This window comes from Dryobates pubescens, chromosome 32 (genome assembly GCF_014839835.1).
Source record: "Dryobates pubescens isolate bDryPub1 chromosome 32, bDryPub1.pri, whole genome shotgun sequence".
Classification (NCBI taxonomy): domain Eukaryota; kingdom Metazoa; phylum Chordata; class Aves; order Piciformes; family Picidae; genus Dryobates; species Dryobates pubescens.
In genome coordinates, this window is record NC_071643.1 from 4,408,179 (window position 1) to 4,431,264 (window position 23,086).

General features: G+C 49.4%; 1 protein-coding gene across 3 annotated transcripts in view; it reads right to left on the bottom strand.

Moving 5' to 3' along the window:
* The window catches only part of FGF12 (fibroblast growth factor 12), a 306,990-nt gene that overhangs the window by 4,240 nt on the left and 279,664 nt on the right, over positions 1-23,086 (bottom strand). For all 3 annotated transcript variants that reach the window (XM_054175619.1, XM_054175620.1, XM_054175618.1), the window contains one exon: positions 7,636-7,834. In XM_054175619.1, the coding sequence (XP_054031594.1) occupies positions 7,636-7,834 (199 nt within the window). The remainder of the gene's footprint in view (positions 1-7,635; positions 7,835-23,086) is intronic.

The window sequence follows — 23,086 nt, forward strand, 5'->3', positions numbered from 1 at the left end:
CAATCAAAAGGGGTAGGTATTGTAAGCTCATCTTCCAGTCTGGTGCAGGATACAATTACTGACATGGAGCTTGGCTGGAGGCTGCTCACGTCGTGCTTTTCAGAGCTGTCAGAGCCTCTGTAGCAGACAGGCTGTGCCAACAGACCATGCCAGAAAAGCTGTAGCAGCACAGGACAAGTTTTTTTCCCCCCAGCATTTAGATACACCTACAGTATCAGTGCACCAGGCACTACCTGCCTGTCCTCCTCCCCAGAGCAAAACGTGCCTGTGCTGCGATACACAGGGGTGTGCAGAGACCCTCCCCACCCCCAGCTGTGCATGCACACAGCCACACCTACCTGGGGTTTTCAGGCCAGCGTGACACGTTGTGCAACACAGGCTCTTGGACTGCGGTTTGCTACTCCTTGTACTGAGGAAGCCTGAGCCTGACTCATGTGCCGAGCTGTTAGTCACGGACCCGGGGAGGGGGTGTTTGCAAATGGGACTGTTGTGAGCGCCCAGATCTCCCCAGCTTGGAAGTAGATCTTGGTGGCTCAAGCCTGGCAGCAATCACTGACAGGGCTGCTGGGGGTCTCTGCGCTGGTGTGTGTGAACACACGCTGTCCTGCCACCTGCACCCAGGTAAACCAGCAGCAGCAGGACATCTGGCATGCCTGGTTTCTTGGGAGGTCTGCTGGAGCACACAGCGCAAGGCAGCTTTGGAACGATGAGCAATTTGGCGAGAACAAGAGCTCCCCCCCCCCCTGCTTTGCCTTGCTTCTCCCACCCACCCACACCCACACCCCAAGCCAAATACAGCCCTTAATGTCTGGAAACCAAGTTAATGCTTGGGATCTTCAATCAGATCACCAGCTCCTATGTCCCAGATTCTAATCAACACTTCTATCTTCACGCTTTAATTGGAAAGTGCTGTTAGCTTGATCTGTGGAAGAGCCACGGGAAGGGGGTGAGTGGCGGTGGAGATGTGCCTGTGTCTGGTTCTTGTAGCTCTCCCTTCCCTGCTAATCAGCAGTGCCTGCCATGCACACACACAAGGAAACGTGGTTTTTTCCTTTTCAAAGACAAAAACTGGCAAATTAGGCAGGAAGGAGGCTGGAGGTACAAGCAAAGGGGAAGAGCGCCGTGGGGAGCATCCTTCCCAAAGCAGGGGGCTGCCTGTTGCCCAAGAACAGCTCAGTCTCTTGCCTGTTCACTGGCACAGGATCCCAGCCTTGTTCCTGCTTCCCAGGCATAGCACTGACACAGCCTGTGCTGCTTTGCTGGGCATCAGAGACTGCCTGAGCTTGGGAAGCACACACTATTCTGTGTCCTGATGGTAACATTTCTCACTTGGCATTGCTGCAGCTTGAGGGCTCAGGGGATGCAACAAAATCCACTTCCACTAATGACAGGACTAGGGGGAATTGGGAAAAACTAGAAATGGGTAGATTCAGATTGGATGTTAGGAAGAAGTTCTTCCCCATGAGGTTAGTGAGACACTGGCACAGGTTGCCCAGGGAGGTGGTGGAAGCCTCATCCCTGAAGGCTTTTAAGGCTAGTCTGGATGTGGCTGTGAGCAACCTGCTGTAGTGTGAGGTGTCCCTGCCCATGGCAAGGGGGTTGGAGCTGGATGATCCTAGAGGTCCTTTCCAACCCTAACAATTGTCTGATTCTATGACTCCTTTCTTCAGAACATTGGGGAAAGCTCAGGGAAGGGGCTGGTGTATATCCCATCCATCCAGCTCCACTCCTGGCTTTCCCTGCCACAGGCTCTAGCAAGCTAAGAGGACCCAAAGTTGCTGTTTCATGGGTAGGCAGGTTGTTAGCCCTGTGGGATCATCCTGTGCCCTGATGGCTGGCTGGACTGGTGTCTGAACAGGGCTGGGCACACATCCCCTGGCAGGCAGCCTGGGAGCTGGCTCCTTCCCTTGACGGATGCTACAGCTCCGAGCGGCGGCATCTGCAGTCGCGGCTGCATCAGCTAACGCCTGGGTGGAGGGAATTAATTGCCTGAGCAGCAGCTAGGGGCAGGAGGGAGCAAGTGATTATGCACCCTCGTTTTCTGCCTCTAATTACTGTGTTCTAAACCCGGTCCCCAGCTGATGCGTTTCAGATGCATCTGAGCTCCCGTCTATCTGGCGGCCAAACGCGCAGGATGCTGCCAGATGGAGTCACAGTTTGTGCAGGTAAGAAACACAGCACAGGAGGACAAAGAGCCAAGCAAAAGCACAGTTAAAACACAGTGCATTTGCCATCTAATAAGGTGATTATGGGCTTGATAGATGAACAAGTGAATCAGTGTGAGACAGGAAACATACCAAAGCCTGCCCACTTGAAAGGCAGATCCAAAAGCTCAGCTGAAGGTAAGACTGAAGAAGAGGCTGGGGATTTGTTGTGGTTTGGGGGTTTTCTTAAGGACACTTCCCAGGATGTTTTGTGGGTTAGGGTGATTGATACCTTTCAAGCATTTTCACTAAGCCAACCACATCTTCCTTGTCTTATCCTCCTCTGCCACATCTGAGAGCTCTGCCTTACAAGAACCCAGGCTGTTGCATCTCTGGGGAAACACACCGGGAAAGATCTGACTGCTGCTCCTTGCACAGAGAGATTCATCAGTGGTAATAAATGGATCAGAATAGTCATTAACAGATCACCTTCACAGCTGAGATGTGCTCACATCATGGGGGGGGCTAAAGCACTCTGAGTCTGGAGCTAGGGGCAGCTCTGCTGACTCAGATGACAAAACAGTTGTCTTCTCCTTTCTGTGGCCAGGATCTGCCAGGCCAAAGGCATTGTGGCTTGGGCCAAGAATGAGAAGTAGCTCTTTGGGGAGAGCAATCTGGAAAGGAGGTCTTCAAGGAGAAGTATAAACAGTGGAGCACATCCTCAATAAGCATCTGATAAAATGCTCAAATGACTGAAAAACTCTCCCATTGCTTTGTTTGGGCCTGGGTATTTAAAAGACCCTTGGATATGGGCTTGGATATTTAAAAGATTAAAAGATTTAAAGACAAAAGGCACTGTGGATGGCAGTGTTTGTCCAGCACTAATCACTGCAGACACTTAAAGAGGCTGAAATGGCTTTAAAAGATTGCTTGGTATCCAAGTGACAATTATAGTCCTCAAGCTAATTTCTTGTGTGGTTCAATCTATATGTCAGCACATCAAAGGCTCATTTAGCTGGGATGATCAGTGATCAGAAATAAAAATGTCAAAAGAAATGTGTTGCATATGTGTGTTTTTAACCCAAACTGGCACCACACAGTACATTAACTGCTGCCTGCCAGGCTGTTTGCCTTGGCTTTGCCTGTGCACAGATGGGAGAGGAACATAACATTTCCCCTACTATTACTTAGTAAGTTTTTTGTGGTTTAATATTGATTAAGCTTAATGCCAGTTCCCAAACCAAACAAATCCTACCTACACTACACCAAAAAAACCTCCTTCTACCAACCAAAGCCCAAACTATTCCCAGCTGTTTTAAGAGCACAGAACACCTCTAGTCCCCTGACACTCTACAGGAGTCAAACACTCTGTGGGATTAGGACAGGAGAAAGCTGCAGGTGCTAAAAGCCAGGGATAACACACACACATGACACAGACACCACAGTGTATCTATGAACACATACACATGTGTGCACAGATAACCCCATGCAGTGCTACAGGCTGGGGTCGGAGTGGCTGGAGAGCTGCCAAACAGAAAGGGACCTGGGGGGGCTGAACACGAGCCAGCAGTGTGCCCAGGTGGCCAAGAAGGCCAAGGGCATCCTGGCCTGCATCAGAAATAGTGTGGCCAGCAGGAGCAGGGAAGTCATTGTGCCCCTCTACTCTGCATTGGTTAGGCCACACCTTGAGTCCTGTGTCCAGTTCTGGGCCCCTCAGTTTAAGAAGGACATTGAGAGTCTTGAACGTGTCCAGAGAAGGGCAACAAGGCTGGGGAGAGGCCTTGAGCACAGCCCTGTGAGGAGAGGCTGAGGGAGCTGGGGTTGCTTAGCCTGGAGAAGAGAAGGCTCAGGGGAGACCTTATTGCTGCCTACAACTCCCTGAAGGGAGGTTGTAGCCAGGTGGGGGGGTTGGTCTCTTCTCCCAGGCACCCAGCACCAGAACAAGAGGACACAGTCTCAAGCTGTGTCAGGGGAAGTTTAGGCTGGAGGTGAGGAGAAAGTTCTTCACAGAGAGAGTTGTTAGCCATTGGAATGTGCTGCCCAGGGAGGTGGTGGAGTCCCCATCCCTGGAGGTGTTCAAGAGGAGAATGGAAGTGGCACTTGGTGCCGTGGTTTAGCAGTCATGAGGTGTTGGGGGACAGGTTGGACTTGATGATCTTTGAGGTCTTTTCCAACCTTGTTGATTCCATTCTGTGATTCTATGATAAGCAGTCCTTAAAAACGCTGTGGAAGGGTATTCCATATCTATTTAGTGTACTGCCCATGTGCAGCCTTGAGGACAGGATGTCTGGATTCAGAAAGCAGTATGCAGCAATGGGAGCCAAATGAGCTCTGGGAATAATTTGGGCTTTTTTGCATTTCCTTTCCCTGTGAACTCTCTCTTCATTAAGATGCTGCATAATTTTTCTGCACATGGCAAAAGAAGTTTCATCTCTGAGATAATTGCCACTGAAGCGCTGGGTGAAGTGACTTCTAGCAATGTAGCTAACACCTCTCCTTCTCAGAGGACCAGATTTCTCCTTGCATACATGTGGCAGGGCTAATGCTGGTGGTGGTACCAGAGCAAAGGGAAACCTGGGTGTGTAACTGCAGCTAGCAGCTGTAAAGCATCGGCTTGACCAAGCAGCAAAGCCCATGCACATTCAGCAGAAAGGACCTGCAAATACAGCAGGGGAGCGCTGCTTGCAATACATCCATGATGAAGAGAAAGAAGGTGCTGAAACAGGGCAGAAGTTGCTCCTTTTGTGCAACATCTCTGCTCACAAGGTCTGCTCGTGGGGACTTGGATGGGTGCAGCACAGAAATGTCACGTGGAGCGGAGTGCATTTTACTCCGGCTCACCCCACAAACCTCAGCTACCTACAACGGCTTGGGAGCAGAGTCCTCTGTCTGGAGTCACAGTCCCAGACAGCTGAATGCTTTGGGGAAGCTGACACGTGCCTCAGCCTGGGAGACTGCCAGCTCTTTGATGCAGCAGCGCTCAGAGAGCCTGACTGAAAAGCATGTGGAGGAGGGAAGGGGTGGAGGAACCCTTAATTTGGCTGCCAACTTCCAAAGCGCTCACCCGCTCAGGAGGTTATGTGACAGCTGTGACTGAAGCGAGCGTGGGAGGAAGCAGCTACAGGAAAGGGAAGCTCTTGGGCTGGGCTGGGCTTGTCAAAATGAAAGCCAGAGCAGCATTTGTTGCCATGAGATCTCTGCTGTGGGTCAGGCACCTCTGTTAGGGCAAGACTTCCCAAGAGGAGAGTCATGGGCATGGCCAAGTTTAACACATGCAGCAGACAGCGCACACGCTGCATCCAAAAGAAGCCTGGATCCAAAGGAATCCACCAATCACTGCCAACACACAGCCAGGCAGCAAAGAAACTCCAGAAGGAGCTGGAAACCCAGCACTTGCAAGAGACTCTCCTCCCAGACATGGCAGGAGAGGAGACAGAAGAGAAGATGGTGACTGACCCCGTGGCTGGCAGAGGCCCTGCTCCTCAACGAGGGCTTAGGGTGCCAACCCCACTGATGTTTCAGATACACGAGAAAAGGCCCCTGCCTGCAGAAAACATGTTGAAAACAAGCACAACACAAGAGGCTTCAGGCCATTCTCTGCTCTTCAAACATCTCTATCCCCTGTGGAATACCAAGTTGACTTTATCATAGAATGTTCTAGGCCAGAAGGGACCTCCAAAGGTCATCCAGTGCGACCTCCCCGCAGTCAGCAGGGACATCCCCAACTAGATCAGGCTGCCCAGGGCCTCGTTGAGCCTCACCTTGAACATCTCCAGGGAAGGGGCCTCAAGCACCTTCCTGGGCAACCTGTTCCAGTGTTCCACCACCCTCATGGTAAAGAACTTGATCCTAACATCCAATTTCTCTCATCATGCTTTGCTTCAGTGGTCCAGCAGATGATTCCAAGCATGCCTTCCTGAACTCGCCTTTCACTCAACGCATGCACCCTTGTCTGCTCCTGCACCTTAGCTGGGAAGTGTTAGAACAGCTACTAGTGCACAGACTGAGCTATGCATTAGTAGCTGTCCTGACAGCTATGAGTAGTATCTGTCAGGAAAGCATCAGTTTATTTGTTCTCTTCACATGTCCAGCCCTGACCACACAGCCAACATGGAGTAGTGAGAGAGAGCAGAGCCATGCAGCCAAGGTCAGCCCAAGGCAGCCATGTCCCTGAGGTGGCCACTGGCAGGTTCAAGGTGGGGTCAGAAAGAGACACCTAGTTTGAAGATTGAAAAGTAGTGCTTTTTCCAAGCAAGAGAAAAAAAGGTCTCTTTGTTTCCAGAAGAAGTTAGTACCTGGTAAGTCCTAGGCTCATCAGATTACATCTCTCTATTTATGAAAAGCAAAACACTCTGGCATGAACCTGGGGCACACTTTGGTGGTGTACAGCCAGCAGCAAGAGAGCAAAACTTCAACTCCATGACTCCCACTGAAGCCTCGTGATGAAGACATATGGCATGAGAGCAATCTCATGTAACTTTGGGCATCTAAGGTAAGGTTTCTCTGCCCTCCAGTGACTAACTAGGATGTCTTTAGAATCAGAAAATCAATAAGGTTGGAAGAGACCTCAAAGATCATCAAATCCAACCTGTCACCCAACACCTCATGACTACTAAACCACGGCACCAAGTGCCACATCCAGTTCCCTTCTTGAACACCTCCAGGGATGGTGACTCCACCACCTCCCCAGGCAGCCCATTCCAATGGGCAATCACTCTCTCTGGATAGAACTTTTTCCTAACATCCAACCTAAACCTCCCCTGGCGCAGCCTGAGTCTGTGTCCTCTTGTTCTGGTGCTGGTTGCCTGGGAAAAGAGACCAACATCCGTCTGTCCACAACCTCCCTTCAGGTAGTTGTAGAGAGTAATAAGGTCACCCCTGAGTCTCCTCTTCTCCAGGCTAAGCAACCCCAGCTCCCTCAGCCTCTCCTCACAGGGCTGTGCTCCAAGCCCCTCAACAACTTTGTTGCTCTTCTCTGGACTCGTTCCAGCAAGTCAACCTCCTTCCTAAACTGAGGGGCCCAGAACTGGACACAGGACTCAAGGTGTGGCCTAACCAGTGCAGTGTACAGGGGCAGAATGACCTCCCTGCTCCTGCTGGCCACACTGTTCCTGATGCAGGCCAGGATGCCATTGGCCCTCTTGGCTGCCTGGGCACACTGCAGGCTCATGTTCAGCCTACCATCAACCAGCACCCCCAGGTCCCTCTCTGCCTGGCTGCTCTCCAGCCACTCTGACCCCAGCCTGTAGCACTGCCTGGGGTTGCTGTGGCCAATGTGCAGAACCTGGCACTTGGATGTGTTCAATCTCCTGCCCTTGGACTCTGCCCATCTGTCCAGCCAACAGCGCAGTCCAGCACCTTTCTAAGACTTCACAAACATCATCTTTGCTTTCAGCCTTGCAACCCGGCAGGAACCCCTTCAGGAAGCCTCAGATCTGAAGCTGCAAACTCCCCACAGCCCACAGACTGAGGAAACAAACAGATTCCATACCTTCAATGGGTTTGGGTACAAAATGTGATGAGGGTTTGGTTTTTTTCACTCGGTTTCCCTTCATGATTTGACCTTCTTTATTGAGTCCCAGGAACCAGGCTCGCCCAGACTCTTGCTGCCGGTACAGCGTGGAAGAATAAATAACATAGTAGTTTTCAAAGACAGACTCCTTGAATTTGCACTCTGGTGTGAAAACATCCTGCAGGGAGAGAGAAAGGAGAAAAAAAAAAAGCAATGGAAGGAATTAATCACTGATCTACTAAATAAGGTATCATTAAGTGATATATAGAATCACGGAATTGTTAAGGTTGGAAGGGACCTCAAAGATCAGCCAGTTCCAACCCCCTGCCATGGGCAGGCTGCTCAGAGGCACCTCCAGCCTGGCCTCAAAAACCCCCAGGGATGAGGCTTCCACCACCTCCCTGGGCAACCTGTGCCAGTGTCTCACCACCCTCATGGGGTAGAACCTCTTCCTAACATTCAATCTGAATCTACCCATTTCCAGTTTTGTTCCATTCCCCCTAGTCCTATCATTGCCTGACACCTTATAAAGTCTCTCCCCAGCTGTCTTGTAGCCCCCCTTAAGATCCTGGAATGGATACCGTGACAGTCATGAAGTACAAGCGGCATAGACAACACCAGCTCCCAGCAGTAATGCACAACCTAGAGAACTCCCTAGTGGAAGGGAAGGCTCCCCTTCCTCAGCAGAGCAAAACAATGAATGGGCATGAAAAACATGCAGGAAAGTCAGGAATTTGCCAGGATTTAGACTGAAATACTAGGAACACATCAATAAAGAAATCAAAGAGAGAGCTAAGAAGCAAAGGCAGCTTTGCCGCTCCTCTGCTGTTCCCATTGCCTTCCCCTGGCTTTGCTCTTGCCTTTTGCTGTGATGGGCAGGAAATGTGCCACAGTCATTGTCTGAAATAGTGAGGCTTTTTCAAATTCTTATGGGTGAAAGGCACTTTGTCAGGGGCATTTCAGTGGATTTGGAGAAAGGAGAGTACAAAAGCAAGTAAATAATTTCTTTCTTTTCAAGAGCAATGGGAGGAAAGGCTGGCACAAAGCCTGGGAATCTTTCAGTAAAGAGAAACAAATCATTTCAAAGACTTCAGAGCAAGCATTTCTTTAGCTCCTGAGAACTGGTCCCAGGCCTGCCCAGGAGCTGGGGACAAGACACAAGGGTCTGCCTGAGACACCCCTTGAGCTTGGGCAGTTTGTGGGGGTGGCTGTGCCTTTGCCCCTTGTGCAGATCTCACATAAAGCCTCAAGGAAGAAACCACACTCAGCTGTGGAGCAAAACTTGTCACATCCCAGGAACTTCTCAAGGTTTTAACAGGGAAATACCAAACCTCTTTAAAAAGATCTGTCTGGCCATGGCACTCTGTGACAATGGGCTCCAGAAGCTTCACTGAGTCAGATATGGCTGTCAGTGGATGGTTTTGGTTGGTTTTTTTCTCCCTGGACTTTGATTCTCAGCAGAAAATTCTGCTGAAAACTCTGTTGAGTTCTGGGTCCCTCAATTTAAGAAGGACACTGAGACTTTTGAATGTGTCCAGAAAAGGGCAAAGAGGCTGGGGAGAGGCCTCGAGCACAGCCCTGTGAGGAGAGGCTGAGGGAGCTGGGGTTGTTCAGCCTGGAGAAGAGGAGGCTCAGGGGAGACCTTATTGCTCTCTACAACTCCCTGAAGGGAGGTTGTAGCCAGGTGGGGGTTGGTCTCTTCTCCCAGGCACCCAGCACCAGAACAAGAGGACACAGTCCCAAGCTGTGCCAGGAGGTGAGGAGAAAGTTCTTCCCAGAGAGAGTTGTTAGCCATTGGAATGTGCTGCCTAGGGAGGTGGTGGAGTCCCCATCCCTGGAGGTGTTCAAGAGGGGATTGGACGTGGCACTTGGCGCCATGGTTTAGTAGTCATGAGGTGCTGGGTGACAGGTTGGTCTTGATGATCTTTGAGGTCTTTTCCAACCTTATTGATCCTAAGAAATTCATCCTGGCTGAACAAATTCTCAAAACCCAACCTTGAGCCAGAATGAATATGCATTTTCTGAAGAGAACACTGTTTTGACAACAAAATCCCCTCTTCTAGGAGGCAGACAAGGTAACTCAGAGCCTGGTGAGTGAAGGCAGGCACTGCTACAGGAGAGGAATGCTCTTTCCCAAGCTCTTGTCACTTTGAGCGCTTCTCCAGCCTTGCCAATGGCAACCCCCTGCCCAAGATCTGAGCAAAGCATCTGGTGTAACGCTACCTATTTACTGCAGGCCTCACTGGAGAGTCAACATTCTGAACGTTCAGCAACACTCAGCTATGTGTTGCCAAGCACTTTGGGGGTTACAGAAAGTGTTGTTGGGCTGACAATAAAATCAGTATGCAACAGACCTACAGAGCCAGGCAGGCTTGAAGCCACAGAAGATAAAGCATGGAGCTGTGCTGCTCATGTGAAGCTTGCATCAATCACGAGCACCACACAGATAAAAACATGGTCGGCCCAACAGGTCCTTTTGCCTTATCTAAGAGTCTTCCTTGCTGGAGAAATCAATATTTTAAGACGAGAGTGAAACAAGTTAAGAGAGATCTGGATGACTTACAGCACTATAAAAGAGTATTTGAAGCAGGTTCCCTAAAGATCAGTGTTCGAGTGCTCCTTAAACCTGCTCTTTATCTCCAGGCTTTGTCTTGCCGCAGGAGGCGCAGGCGCAGCTCACCCAGGAGCTGGGCACTTCGCAGCGCCTGGCTCGGGGACTCTCCTTGGCATCAGGCCCAGCCAGGGAGCAAGCCCCATGATGGAGAGCATCTCTAAAACCAAACTGGACAACTCAATCTCCTTTCCCATGCCTTCATTACCTCCCCCAATAAACATTTATCAAGGAAGTCAGAGGGACTGAAAAGTTGGCAGGCAGTGAGGAGAAAGTTCTTCCCAGAGAGAGTCGTTAGCCATTGGAATGTGCTGCCCAGGGAGGTGTTCAAGAGGGGACTGGATGTGGCACTTGGTGCCATGGTTTAGCAGTCATGAGGTGTTGGGGGACAGGTTGGACTGGATGATTTGATTTGGGGTGTCTTGTTTAGCATGCAAATCCATGTGTTTTCCTTAGAATCACAGACTGGTTTTGGGTTGGAATGGACCTCTAAAGGTCATCTAGTCCAACCCCTTCTGCAGTCAGCAGGGGCATCTAGATCAGGCTGCCCAGAGCCCTATTGAGCTTCCCTTTGAATATCTACAGGGATGGGGCCTCAACTACCTCCCTGGGCAACCTGTTCCAGTGTTCCAGCACCTGTATGATGCAGAACCTGTTCCCAACATCCAATCTGAATCTACTCTTCTCTAGTTTGAAACTGTTGCCCCTTGTGCTAGGGGGTCATTGATTCCTTTCTTTTTTGGTGGCTAATGTCTTTCCCCCAGCTGCATCATGTCACTCAGTTTCTGCACATGCCTTTTGCTGATGGCTTTGGGCCTATCAATAACAAAAGGCTACTGGGATATTAATGGCAGAACCTCTCCACATGCTTTGCTGCCAACATTAATTATGGCAATTATGTTGAGTCAGGTGGGAACTGGTGTTTCAGTTGTCTTGGGCTGAGTTGGGAAGAAAGAGGTAAGTGCAGGTGAGCATAGCAGGCTTCCCATTAATAATGCAGTTTGGGGCAGCAACTGCTGCCCAGGCTGAAGTCTGAGATAATCAAAGGTATTTTTGGCAAACCACTGATGTACTTACTGGTCAGACCACTGGGACATGCAAGCTTTTGCTTTGTTTTTTAAGAGTAATTCACTGTAGATGAAATGTGCTAGATGGGTAGACCTGGAATCCAATGTTTTCTCTTATAGAGGGGTTTGGGTTGGAAGGGATCTTAAAGATCATACAGGTTGCACTCCCCTGCCATTGGCAGGGATGCCTTCCACTAGCCCAGGCTGCTCAAGGCTTCATCCAACCTGGGCTTGAACACCTCTAGGGAAGAAGCATTCATGACCTCCCTTGGCAACTTGTTCCAGTGTCTCACCACCCTCACTGTAAAAAATTTCTTCCAAATATCTAACCTAAATCTGCCCTCCTCAAGCTTCAATACATTCCCTCTCATCCTGTCACCATAAGCCCTTGTAAAAAGTCCCTTCCCAGCTTTCTTCAGGCCCCTTTCAGGTGCTGGAAGGCTGCTCTAAGGTCTTCCCAAAGCCTTCTTTTCTTCAGGCTGAAGCTCAAATCAAGTAAGTGGTCAAAGCTCTTCTCATTCCAATGAGGAATGACTGGCTCAGTGAAGTTAACCTTATGAACACTAGCTGCGCAGTAGTTTGAATGCAATAACCATATTTGAATCCAAAATTAAGTTCAGCATGTGTGAGAGATGAATCACAGGATCACAGATCTGTCAGGTTTGGAAGGCACCTCAAGGATCATCTAGTTCCAGCTCCTCTGCCATGGGCAGGGACACCTTGCACTAGATCAGGTTGCTCAGAGCCCCCATCCAGCCTTCATCCCACAGATACACAGAGGGTAAAATCAGCAAAAGGATCTTCAAGCTGTGTCACCCACATACTTCCAATGGGACATAAGGACATCCTACCCCAGAGGTAATGGCATCAAAAGCCTTGGGGTCAGAAGCACCCACCTCACTCTCTCACTCAGTACAGGAACCTTTTTAAACAGGCTCAGAACAAACTCCACTCAGCTATTTGCCCAGCTCTCTCCTTGACAGAGACAGCATGACCAGAGAGAAGCCAGTGAGAGGACAGATGGCTTCATCTTCTAATCACTGACTTTTTTTTTCCCCAGCCTTTGTTTAAAGAAAGAAACTGAGACTCTTGCTTTCTGCACAAACTCCACAGAGCTCTCAGTCCTCTGTCAGTACCATCATGAACTCAGCTCACTCAGAAAAACCACCATCAAACCTCCTCATTAAAGCACACACTTATGATTTGCAGGGAAAAAAAACCCAAACAACCAAAACAAAAGGCAATTTGTCTGGTGTTTATCTTCATTTGAAACACATCTCTGGCTAAATTATTTTTGCCCACATAGTTTAGTGGTTTGAGCCTTAACTGGGAGTGAAGAGCTCAGATGGGGGCAAGGCTGAGAATCTCTCCCCTGTGCTCCCCCCTCCTCCCTCCCAACAGATAGGAAATAAAAGGAAAGGGAAGGAGCAAATCCACCAAGCAATAGTTTGGAGTTGGCCTGGAAGTGGAGAGGTAAAGAGTTTTCTTTAAACAATAGATATAGAACAATAACAGGTAAGGTTCACAAGAGCAAGGAACAAGGATGGATGGGAGGGTGGAAAAAAACCAAGAATACAAAACCAGTCTCTCCCTGAAGAGGCACAGAGGCAGCAGGGAGAAGGATCAGGCCCAACCACGTGGCAGAAGAGCAGGAAAGCAGCTGCAGCAGCTCTTGCCCAGGAGAGGCAGGAGCCAAAAAGCAGAGCTCATGACTCCAATGCCCTCCCTTTTACACCCTAGCTGGGCAGGGAGTGGGGAGTGGAACAGACTCAGTTTCCCAGGGGGAAAATGCCCTGCAGGGAGGGCAAAGCACTGGCAAGCCCTCCCCCTTTCTTTTCAGAATGGGTGTTAACCCACCACACAAAATAAAGAACTGATTTGATTTGCCTGAATCATTTTTTTGCACGCCAAGTAAATAAATAAATTGATTTGTTTACTATTTGGAGATGTAGAGCCTGAGGTATTTTGCTAAATGTCTGTGCTGCTGAAAGCAGTTAGAAGAAGCAGATCCTTTTTTAATTGTTGAACTTGAAAAGAAACAGCCAACCCAAACCAAAACCTGCATGCAATGTTTGCAAAAGCAATGCTGGCAATTTGCATGCACCACTATTAGCATCTGCCTGCAATTTGTTTTCTGTGTCTCGATCTAATTCCTTGAACAAAAGGCAATTCCAGTAAGAAGAGTAATTAGATTTGCTTTGAACAAACAAACATAGGTCTGGTTTGTGCTAACTCCAGTGGTACTGAAAACAGCACAGGCTAGAAAAAATAGTATTAAAGGGTAGCTACCACACAGATCATTAGAGAGAGACCACAACAGAGTGTGGAATCAAAGGGAGCTAAGCGGATACAACAGCCATCTGGGGAGAATTCAGTGTGTCAGGTCTGCTCAGGGAGGGCATAAGGCAACCATGGATTGCCCTAAAAGCTGTTTGTGGTTTAGAAAAACACAAGATGTTTCATTTACCCTCCATCCCAGTAGCGTCTCTTGCCGTCTGCAGATGAAAACCTGGATGAGACTTCCAGGCACAAAGCAATCTCTGCATTGCTTTGTGGCCTGTATTAGGAATAGTGTGGCCAGCAGGAGCAGGGAGGTCATTGTGCCCCTGGACTCTGTATTGGTTAGGCCACACCTTGAGTCCTGTGTCCAGTTCTGGGCCCCTCAGTTTAAGAAGGACATCGAGACACTTGAAGGTGTCCAGAAAAGGGCAACAAGGCTGGGGAGAGGCCTTGAGCACAGCCCTGTGAGGAGAGGCTGAGGGAGCTGGGGTTGTTTAGCCTGCAGAAGAGAAGGATCAGGGGAGACCTCATTGCCCTCTACAACTACTTGAAAGGAGGTTGTAGCCAGGTGGGGGTTGGTCTCTTCTCCCAGGCACCCAGCACCAGAACAAGGGGACACAGTCTCAAGCTGTGCCAGGGGAGGTTTAGACTCAAAGTGAGGAGAAAGTTCTTCACTGAGTGAGTCGTTCGTCATTGGAATGTGCTGCCCAGGGAGGTGGTGGAGTCACCGTCCCTGGAGGTGTTCAAGAGGGGATTGGATGTGGCACTTGGTCTAGTCGTGAGGTCTGTGGAGACAGGTTGGACTTGATGATCCTTGGGGTCTCTTCCAACCTTAGTTATACTGTGAGACTGTGACACTGTGATACTGCTTAAGACAGTCTCATCCCTCAGGGAGGTATTAGGAACGTCTGGCCCAATCCTGACCCCACAGCCTGGGGGTGATTTGTGAGAGGACAGATTATTTTTCTCCTAACCTGCCCCCCTAGCTTTCATCTGCCCTGGACAGGTAAATCTAACCCAGTCTCTCGGCCTTGGACATAGTAAGTTTGAGTGGACACTCCACTGAAGTTGGTGGAGAAGTATCACTGGGCATGAGGCTGCAGGGTGTTCAGGGAATGCACTGCCACCCTTGGACACCCCAGCTCCATCACAGCCCTGGTGCAGTAATAGCACTGCCAGGGCAGTGGACAGCCTTAGTGCTGCTCCCAGCAACAGTAAGCAGTGCCAGCCCTGCCCTACCAGGCTGGAAGCATCACTGCCACTGGCACCCTGAGCATCCTCAGCTGGGAGGTGCAAAGAATAGAATAGAATAGAATAGAATAGAATAGAATAGAATAGAATAGAATAGAATAGAACAAACTAGGCTGGAAGAGACCTTTGAGATCATCGTGTCCAACCTATCATCCAACACCACCTAATCAACTAAACCATGCAACCAAGCATCCTGTCAAGCCTCACCCTGAACACCCCCAGCGACGGTGACCCCACCACCTCCTGGGGCAGCCCATTCCAGTAGGCAATCGCTCTCTCTGTGTAAAACTTCCTCCTAACCTCCAGCCTAAACCTCCCCTGACGCAGCCTGAGACTGTGTCCTCTTGTTCTGGTACTGGTTGCCTGGGAGAAGAGACCAACCTCCGCCTCACCACAACCCCCCTTCATGTAGTTGTAGAGAGCAATAAGGTCAGAAAGGGTGCCCTGTAAGCAACAGCACAGTGCTCCTGGTTTCTGATCATGAGAACAAGTAATTTGCTCACTTGTCTTCTTAGGGTAAGCTCTGACTGGCTCAGAGGCCCCTCATGTCCTGAGCCCACGGCAGAACTGGTGACGGGTTTGCATGTGCAGTGCTCAGGGACCGCCAGGAAGCAGGCAGAAGACTGCCACTAGCTGCTGCATTCAAACCCAGCTGCTCACTCGGTGTCCCCCTGGACCGAGCCACTTGTTTGTATTGCTTGCCATTTTATTTCCCTACAAATATTCTCAAAATTGCCAGATAAATAAAAACATCTCTCTCTCTCTCTCTTTTTTTCCTTCTTCATTTATTTTTTTCTCAAGATCTCCTTTCATTACAACCCAAAGGAGAACAGCAAACACACACATCCACATGCAGGCCTAACGGGCTCCATAAATTCAGTCAGTGAAACCAGAAGTAGTAAAAGAAAAAGCCCATTCTGTAAGCAGTTTGTGCCATGCTTTAGGAAAGGGATGTTAATGATGAGCGTGGAAGTAGCTCACCAACATGCTCCCAGAGTAACAGTTTCCCTTTGTTTACAGCACTTAACGGGCTTCCCTTTTACGGTCTGCACAAATTACTCAGCCAGATCTTCGGATGGGATAAAAGCACTAAACGGCACCAAGGGCTACTGCACCGCAAGGCTTCCCTCCCAGAGAAGCTGGCTCGGGATAGTTACTGATGTTAGTGTTCACAGTTAGAGCTCATCAAGTCATTTAAAACACGTTAAGGGGGAATCATAAATACCAGCACAGCCTATCAGCGGTGGCATTTCGTTGTGGCTACAGAGGCAGACTGGATTGTGTTCGTGATGTCTGTGGGAGTGCTGCTGCACCCCAAGAACGGCATTGCAGAAGAGCATCTGCTTCATGGTGCTCTTCACCCAGTAAAGCCTGTTCTACATTCCCCACTGACCTCAGCCAGAGCAGGGGTTAATTGACAAGGCCAACAGCATGGAGAAGTTCAGCAATGGTATCATAACACCTGGATTTACATGGATCAACAAAGACAGTGCATTCTCAAAGACATTTGGGCTTCTGGATGAAACACAAGTGTCCAACTCCATCTAAACAGAGAGAGTGATTGCCCATTGGAATGTGATGCCTGGGGAGGTGGTGGAGTCACCATCATTGGAGGTGTTCAGGAGGAGACTTGATAGGGTGCTTGGTGCCATGGTTTAGTTGATTAGGTGGTGTTGGATGATGGGTTGGACACAATGATTTAGAAGGTCTCTTCCAACCTGGTCCCATTCCATTCCATTCCATTCCATTCCATTCCATTCCATTCCATTCCACTCCATTCCATTCCAAACCTATCCAAGTTCAGAGGCTGAACATGTCTTTGAATATCGCACAATCTGTGACCAGAAACCTCACACCACAGCACTTGATCTTGACATGCTTTTTATTCTCAGGGCAGGTCTTTCACCTGTTTGCAGGATAAGCTCTATTCAGACCACAGCAGCACTCCCAAAGGCAATGATCACAGGCTCACAAAATGTTAGGGGTTAGAAGGGATCTCAAAAGATCATCCAGTCCTCACCCAGGGCAGGTCACACAGGAACACATCCAGGAGGGTTTTGAATATCTCCAGAGGAGAAGACTCCACAATCTCTCTGGGCAGCCTCTTCCAGGGCTTTGTCACCCTCACAGTGGAAGTTTCCCCTTATGTTCACATGGAAGCTCCTCTGCTCCAGCTTGCACTAATTGCCCCTTGGCCTATCATTGAGTATCACTGAGCAAAGCCTGGCTCCATCCTCCTGACACTGCCCTGCACATCTTTATCAACATGAATGAGGTCACCCCTCAGGCTCCTCTGCTCCAAGCTAAAGAGCCCTCAGCTCCCTCAGCCTCTCCTCAGCAGGGAGATGTTCCACTGCCTGCAGCATCTTCGTGGCTATGCAGTTTTTTGTGCAGTTCCCTGAGGTCCTTTTGAATTGAGGGGCCCAGAACTGGACACAATATTTGAGATGCAGCAATGCTGCTGCTCTGGGTTACAGCTGGACAGGGGGCATCTTCTTCACAAGAAGCTTGGAGGGGCCACACTGAGGACAGCCATCTGAAGCAGCCTGTGTGGTGTTTCATACCATGAATGTCATGCCTGCCCACTACACAAGTGTCAGGCTTTTGGAGGGTGGGTGAGGGTGTCACCTTCTCCACTACCACTTGTTACATACTAGTTGCTTTACCATTATTGTTATTCTTCACCATTGTTGCTATTCCTGTTGTTTGTTCATTCTTTGCATGGTTCTATTAAACTTCTAAAACACAGTCCCAGGCTGCACCAGGGGAGGTTTAGGCTGGATGAAGTTCTACACAGAGAGAGTGATTGCCCATTGGAATGTGCTGTCTGGGGAGGTGGTGGAGTCACCATCACTGGAGGTGTTCAGGAGGAGACTTGATGGGGTGCTTGGTGCCATGGGTTAGTTGTTTAGGTGGTGTTGGATTGGTTGAAGGGTTGGATGCGATGATCTTGAAGGTCTCTTCCAAGATGGTTTATTCTATTCTATTCTTTCTCTCCACCCACAGGGGTTTTGCATTTTGCTCCCAATTTCCCCTTCCCATCCTATTCACAGAATCACAGAATTTCAGGGGCTGGAAGGGACCTCCAAAGATCATCTAGTCCGACCCCAGCTCGGTGGAGGGGCAGCTGTGTGAATGGCCACACGGTGACCGGCTGCAGCTGTGCCTAAAGCCACAATGGATGCCCTGCAGACAGCCTGATGGAGTCCAGCGTCCTCCCGCCTCAGTGTAGCTTCTTCCAGGACCTGGGGTTGCATCTGTCTGGAAATGCTTTAAAATAATTCTAGCTGAGCTCTCTCTTGGCATGTGATCAAACATTACATCTCATCACATCTTTGTCCAGATGGCAGGTGATATTCTACTGTTCACACTCCACTTTTCCTCCCCCTTCTAGCTCCATAAGAGATGGGTAACAAGTCTACTTGGTGGCCTTTTAGAAGTAGGCGAGAACAGCTACGGTTTAAAATAACAAGCTGCTCCATGGGATTGTGCAGCCCTGCTGCAGAGGGAAAATTCACTTGCTGAGACAATATGTTATCTGCAAGCGGCCTGACTCTGTCTGGACCATCTGTGGATTGGAGGGAGCAGATTTTTCAAACAAACCACCATCCATGCAGGTCTGGTCCCCGGCTCTGGGAGCTAAGAAGTAGCACTGGCAAACAATCTAACTTACTGCCTCTGAAAAATATGACTAGAGGGCTGCCTGCCCGCCCTTTTGGGGCAACTCTCTGTGGTCAAGGTACACATTTGCTCAGAGAATCATGGAATCAACCAGGTTGCAAAAGAGATCATCAAGTCCAACCTATTACCTAATACCTAACACCTCCTGACAACTAAACCATGGCTCCAAGTGCCACATCCAAGCCTTTTTTGAACACCTCCAGGGATGGGGACTCCACCACCTCCCTGGGCAGCACATTCCAATGGCCAATGACTCTTTATGTGAAGAACTTCCTTCTCACCTCCAGCCTAAACTTCCCCTGGCACAGCTTGAGATTCTGTCCTCTTGTTGTGGTGCTGGCTGCCTGGGAGAAGAGACCAATTCCCACCTTTCAGGTAGTTGTAGAGAGCAATAAGGTCTCCCCTAGCCTCCTCTTCTCCAGGCTAAACAACCCCAGCTCCCTCAGCCTCTCCTCACAGGGCTGTGCTCAAGGCCTCTCCCCAGCCTTGTTGCCCTTCTCTGGACACATTCAAGAGTCTCAATGTCCTTCTGAAATTGAGGAGCCCAGAACTGGACACAGGACTCAAGGTGTGTGAGTGCTGAGTACAGGGCAGAATGACTTCCCTGCTCCTGCTGGCCACACTGTTCCTGATGCAGGCCAGGATGCCATTGGCCTTCTTGGCCCCCTGGGCACACTGCAGGCTCATGTTCAGCTGCTGTCAACCAGTGCCCCCAGGTCCCTTTCTGCCTGGCTGCTCTCCAGCCACTCTGGCCCCAGCCTGTAGCACTGCATGGGCTTGTTGTGACCAAAGTGCAGCACCTGGCACTTGGACTTGTTAAATGGTATCATGCTGGACTCTGCCCATCTGTCCAGCCTGTCAAGATCCCTCTGCAGAGCCCTGCTGCCCTCTAACAGATCAACTCCTGCTCCCAACTGTCTGTTATCCTCAAACTTACTAATGGTGGACTCAATCCCCGACACAGCCTCAAGCTGTACCAGGGGGGGTTTAGGCTGGGAAGACGTTGTTCCCAGAGAGATTGGCCATTGGAATGTGCTGCCCAGGGAGGTGGTGGAGTCCCCATCACTGGAGGTGTTTAGGAAGAGACTGGATGGGGTGCTTGGTGCCATGGTTTAGTTGATTAGATGGTATTGGGTGATAGATTGGACTCTATGATCTCAAAGGTCTTTCCCAACCTGGTTAATTCAATTCAATTCAATTCAATTCAATTCAATTCAATTCAATTCAATTCTATTCTATTCTATTCTATTCTATTCTATTCTATCCTATCCTATCCTATCCTATCCTATCCTATCCTATCCTATCCTAATCATTAAGATGCTGAATAGGATCAGGCCCAACACTGATCCCTGGGGGCCACCACTAGTGACTGTCTTCACTGTGAAACCCCCAAGCAAGAAACAGAACACAGGTCTATGAAGTCCTGCAAGCTGACCCAATAATCCTAGACAAGCCTCTGTAATTAAGCTGCAGATCTTTATTATGTGGATACAAGCTGTCCTAAACCACCTTTTCATGTTCAAGGACTGATGAAATTATCCATTTCACCACAGAGGAAGCTTGTGAATGCTGGAGACAAAGATGAGATTGCCCAAGGTAACCCTGCAGCAACAACCAACATCTGCCCAGGAACACAGCAGAGTATTGACCAAAACTGGTAGAAGGCTCCCTGCAAGATATGTTGAGCCCCATCCTGTCTTGACTGAGAGGTCACCTTGCTCAAAATGTACAGATCCACACCAACTGTAGCCTCACTTTTGGATACAAAGCAGACAAGCTCAATGAATTGTGGGGATCCAAATTCAGACAGGTCCATCCCACCAGACTTCAGAATTGTGTTCTGCTTTCAGCTCTTGGCCTGTTCACCATGCAGGCACATTCCAACCAACTACTTCAACAAGATAAAAATGCCCAAATTCATTGCTTTGGCCTTGGGTGAGCTGCTCATGCAGTCCTGACAGTTACAGAGCTTTCATCTTAATGAGTACTGACAAGAACATAACTTGGGAAGAATCTTCAAGCCAGGCTGCTCACTTCCACACCGCCCTGTAGAGCCTGGGTGCACTGGGGGAGAGAACAGGCTCCAGGGCTAAGATCTAGATACTAATGCCTGGAGAGCCTGGGTGCACTGGGGGAGAGAACAGGCTCCAGGGCTAAGATCTAGATACCAATGCCTGGAGAGCCTGGATGCACTGGGGGAGAGAACAGGCTCCAGGGCTAAGATCTAGATACCAATGCCTGGAGAGCCTGGATGCACTGGGGGAGAGAACAGGCTCCAGGGCTAAGATCTAGATATCAATGCCTGGAGAGCCTGGATGCACTGGGGGAGAGAACAGGCTCCAGGGCTAAGATCTAGATACCAATGCCTGGAGAGCTTGGGTGCACTGGGGGAGAGAACAGGCTCCAGGGCTAAGATCTAGATACCAATGCCTGGAGAGCCTGGGTGCACTGGGGGAGAGAACAGGCTCCAGGGCTAAGATCTAGATATCAATGCCTGGAGAGCCTGGGTGCACTGGGGGAGAGAACAGGCTCCAGGGCTAAGATCTAGATACCAATGCCTGGAGAGCCTGGGTGCACTGGGGGAGAGAACAGGCTCCAGGGCTAAGATCTAGATACCAATGCCTGGAGAGCCTGGGTGCACTGGGGGAGAGAACAGGCTCCAGGGCTAAGATCTAGATATCAATGCCTGGAGAGCTTGGGTGCACTGGGGGAGAGAACAGGCTCCAGGGCTAAGATCTAGATACCAATGCCTGGAGAGCCTGGATGCACTGGGGGAGAGAACAGGCTCCAGGGCTAAGATCTAGATACCAATGCCTGGAGAGCTTGGGTGCACTGGGGGAGAGAACAGGCTCCAGGGCTAAGATCTAGATATCAATGCCTGGAGAGCTTGGGTGCACTGGGGGAGAGAACAGGCTCCAGGGCTAAGATCTAGATACCAATGACTGCACAGTGTCATCTGGGAAAGCTTCCACACATCTTGCAGCTCATTGATGTGACACAGAGAGCAAGTGATGGATTTTGTCCTTTGCTTCACTTTTTCTTGATGATGGGTCCCAAATTCACATTTGTGGCTCAAAATTTCATCCCTAAGGCACAATTTGATTTGGTTTTTATTTGTGACTCTTATTTCAAGCTGGAATTTGAAAGCCTTTGGAAATTTGGAGCTGTTATGAGCTTGGAGCAGTGACTGCAGCAGAGCTCACTGACATGGCACTTGGCCCACCCAGTTCTGCATCACTCTTCTAGGAACTGCTTCCTGTGAAGGGGGGGTTCTGACAGCATTGCCTCTGGTATTGAATTCCTGGCAGCCTGGGGATTTGGTGCAACTCCAGGATAATTTCTAACCTGGGAATCCCAACTCATCCATTGTCTTCTCTACATTCTGGTTTTCTGATAAAGCTTCTGAAATCCCTCCACAAACATTATCAACTTTGCTTACTCCAAGCCAGTATCCAGAAATACCTCTTTGCATCCAGAGATAATGATCATGAGGCAGGATGGGACAAGATGAAGATATGTTGGTTGCATACAAGAAAAACAGATTGCCTAAATTAGCATCATACTGCCTCATCTGCTAAATCCTGAAATAACTATGAAGAAAAATAACAATGTAAGAGCCCCAGAAACACAGCCAGATGGAAAGCTTTGAACCAGTGAGCTCTCCATGGGGGCCAGAGCAAGTTTCCTGGCGTCAGTTGGAGCCTGAGCACAAGGCACAATAAATTGATTACAGAATTGTCGGGGTTGGAAGGGACCTCAAGGATCATCCAGTTTCAACCCTCCTGCCATGGGCAGGGATACTTCCCACTAGATCAGGTTGCCCAGAGCCACATCCAGCCTGACCTTAAAAACATTCTGGGATGGGAATTCCACCACCTCCCTGGGCAACCTCTTCCAGTGTCTCACCACCCTCATGGGGAAGAACTTCTTCCTAATGTCTGATCTAAATCTCCCCTCCTCTAGCTTGGATCCATTCCCCCCAGTCCTATCACTGCCTGACACCCTAAAAAGTCCCTCCCCAGCTTTCTTGTAGCCCCCGTCAGACACTGGAAGGCCACAAGAAGGTCTCCTTGGGGCTTTCTCTTCCCCAGACTGCACAACCCCAACTCTCTCACCCTTTGGTTCTTTTTGTGATACTGCTGTTTTTATAATGGTTGACAGTAACAGTGTATAAACTAGAAAACTAAATGGTTATACCTTCCTAAACACGACCCTGTGTTTTCTTCTGGTAGTCAAAAGAAATCTCCTGGAGAAAAATCAGCAGTCAATAGCAGACTTATCATGCTATGATTTATAGTACAATTACCCTCAAAGGCTCAAATCCAGATTACAAATGTTTTTGGGCATTCAAGAAAAATGCCTTCACCTTGAGGAGGAGTACAGGGAAGACTTCTTCCTACGTTTTTGAGCTGAGATCCTGAGTGCTGAAAGTCCAACTGGCTTCACAAAATCACAGAACATTAGGGGTTGGAAGGGACCTGGAAAGAGTACCCTGACCAAACCCTCACTGCCACAGGAGGATCACCTAGGGCAGGTCACA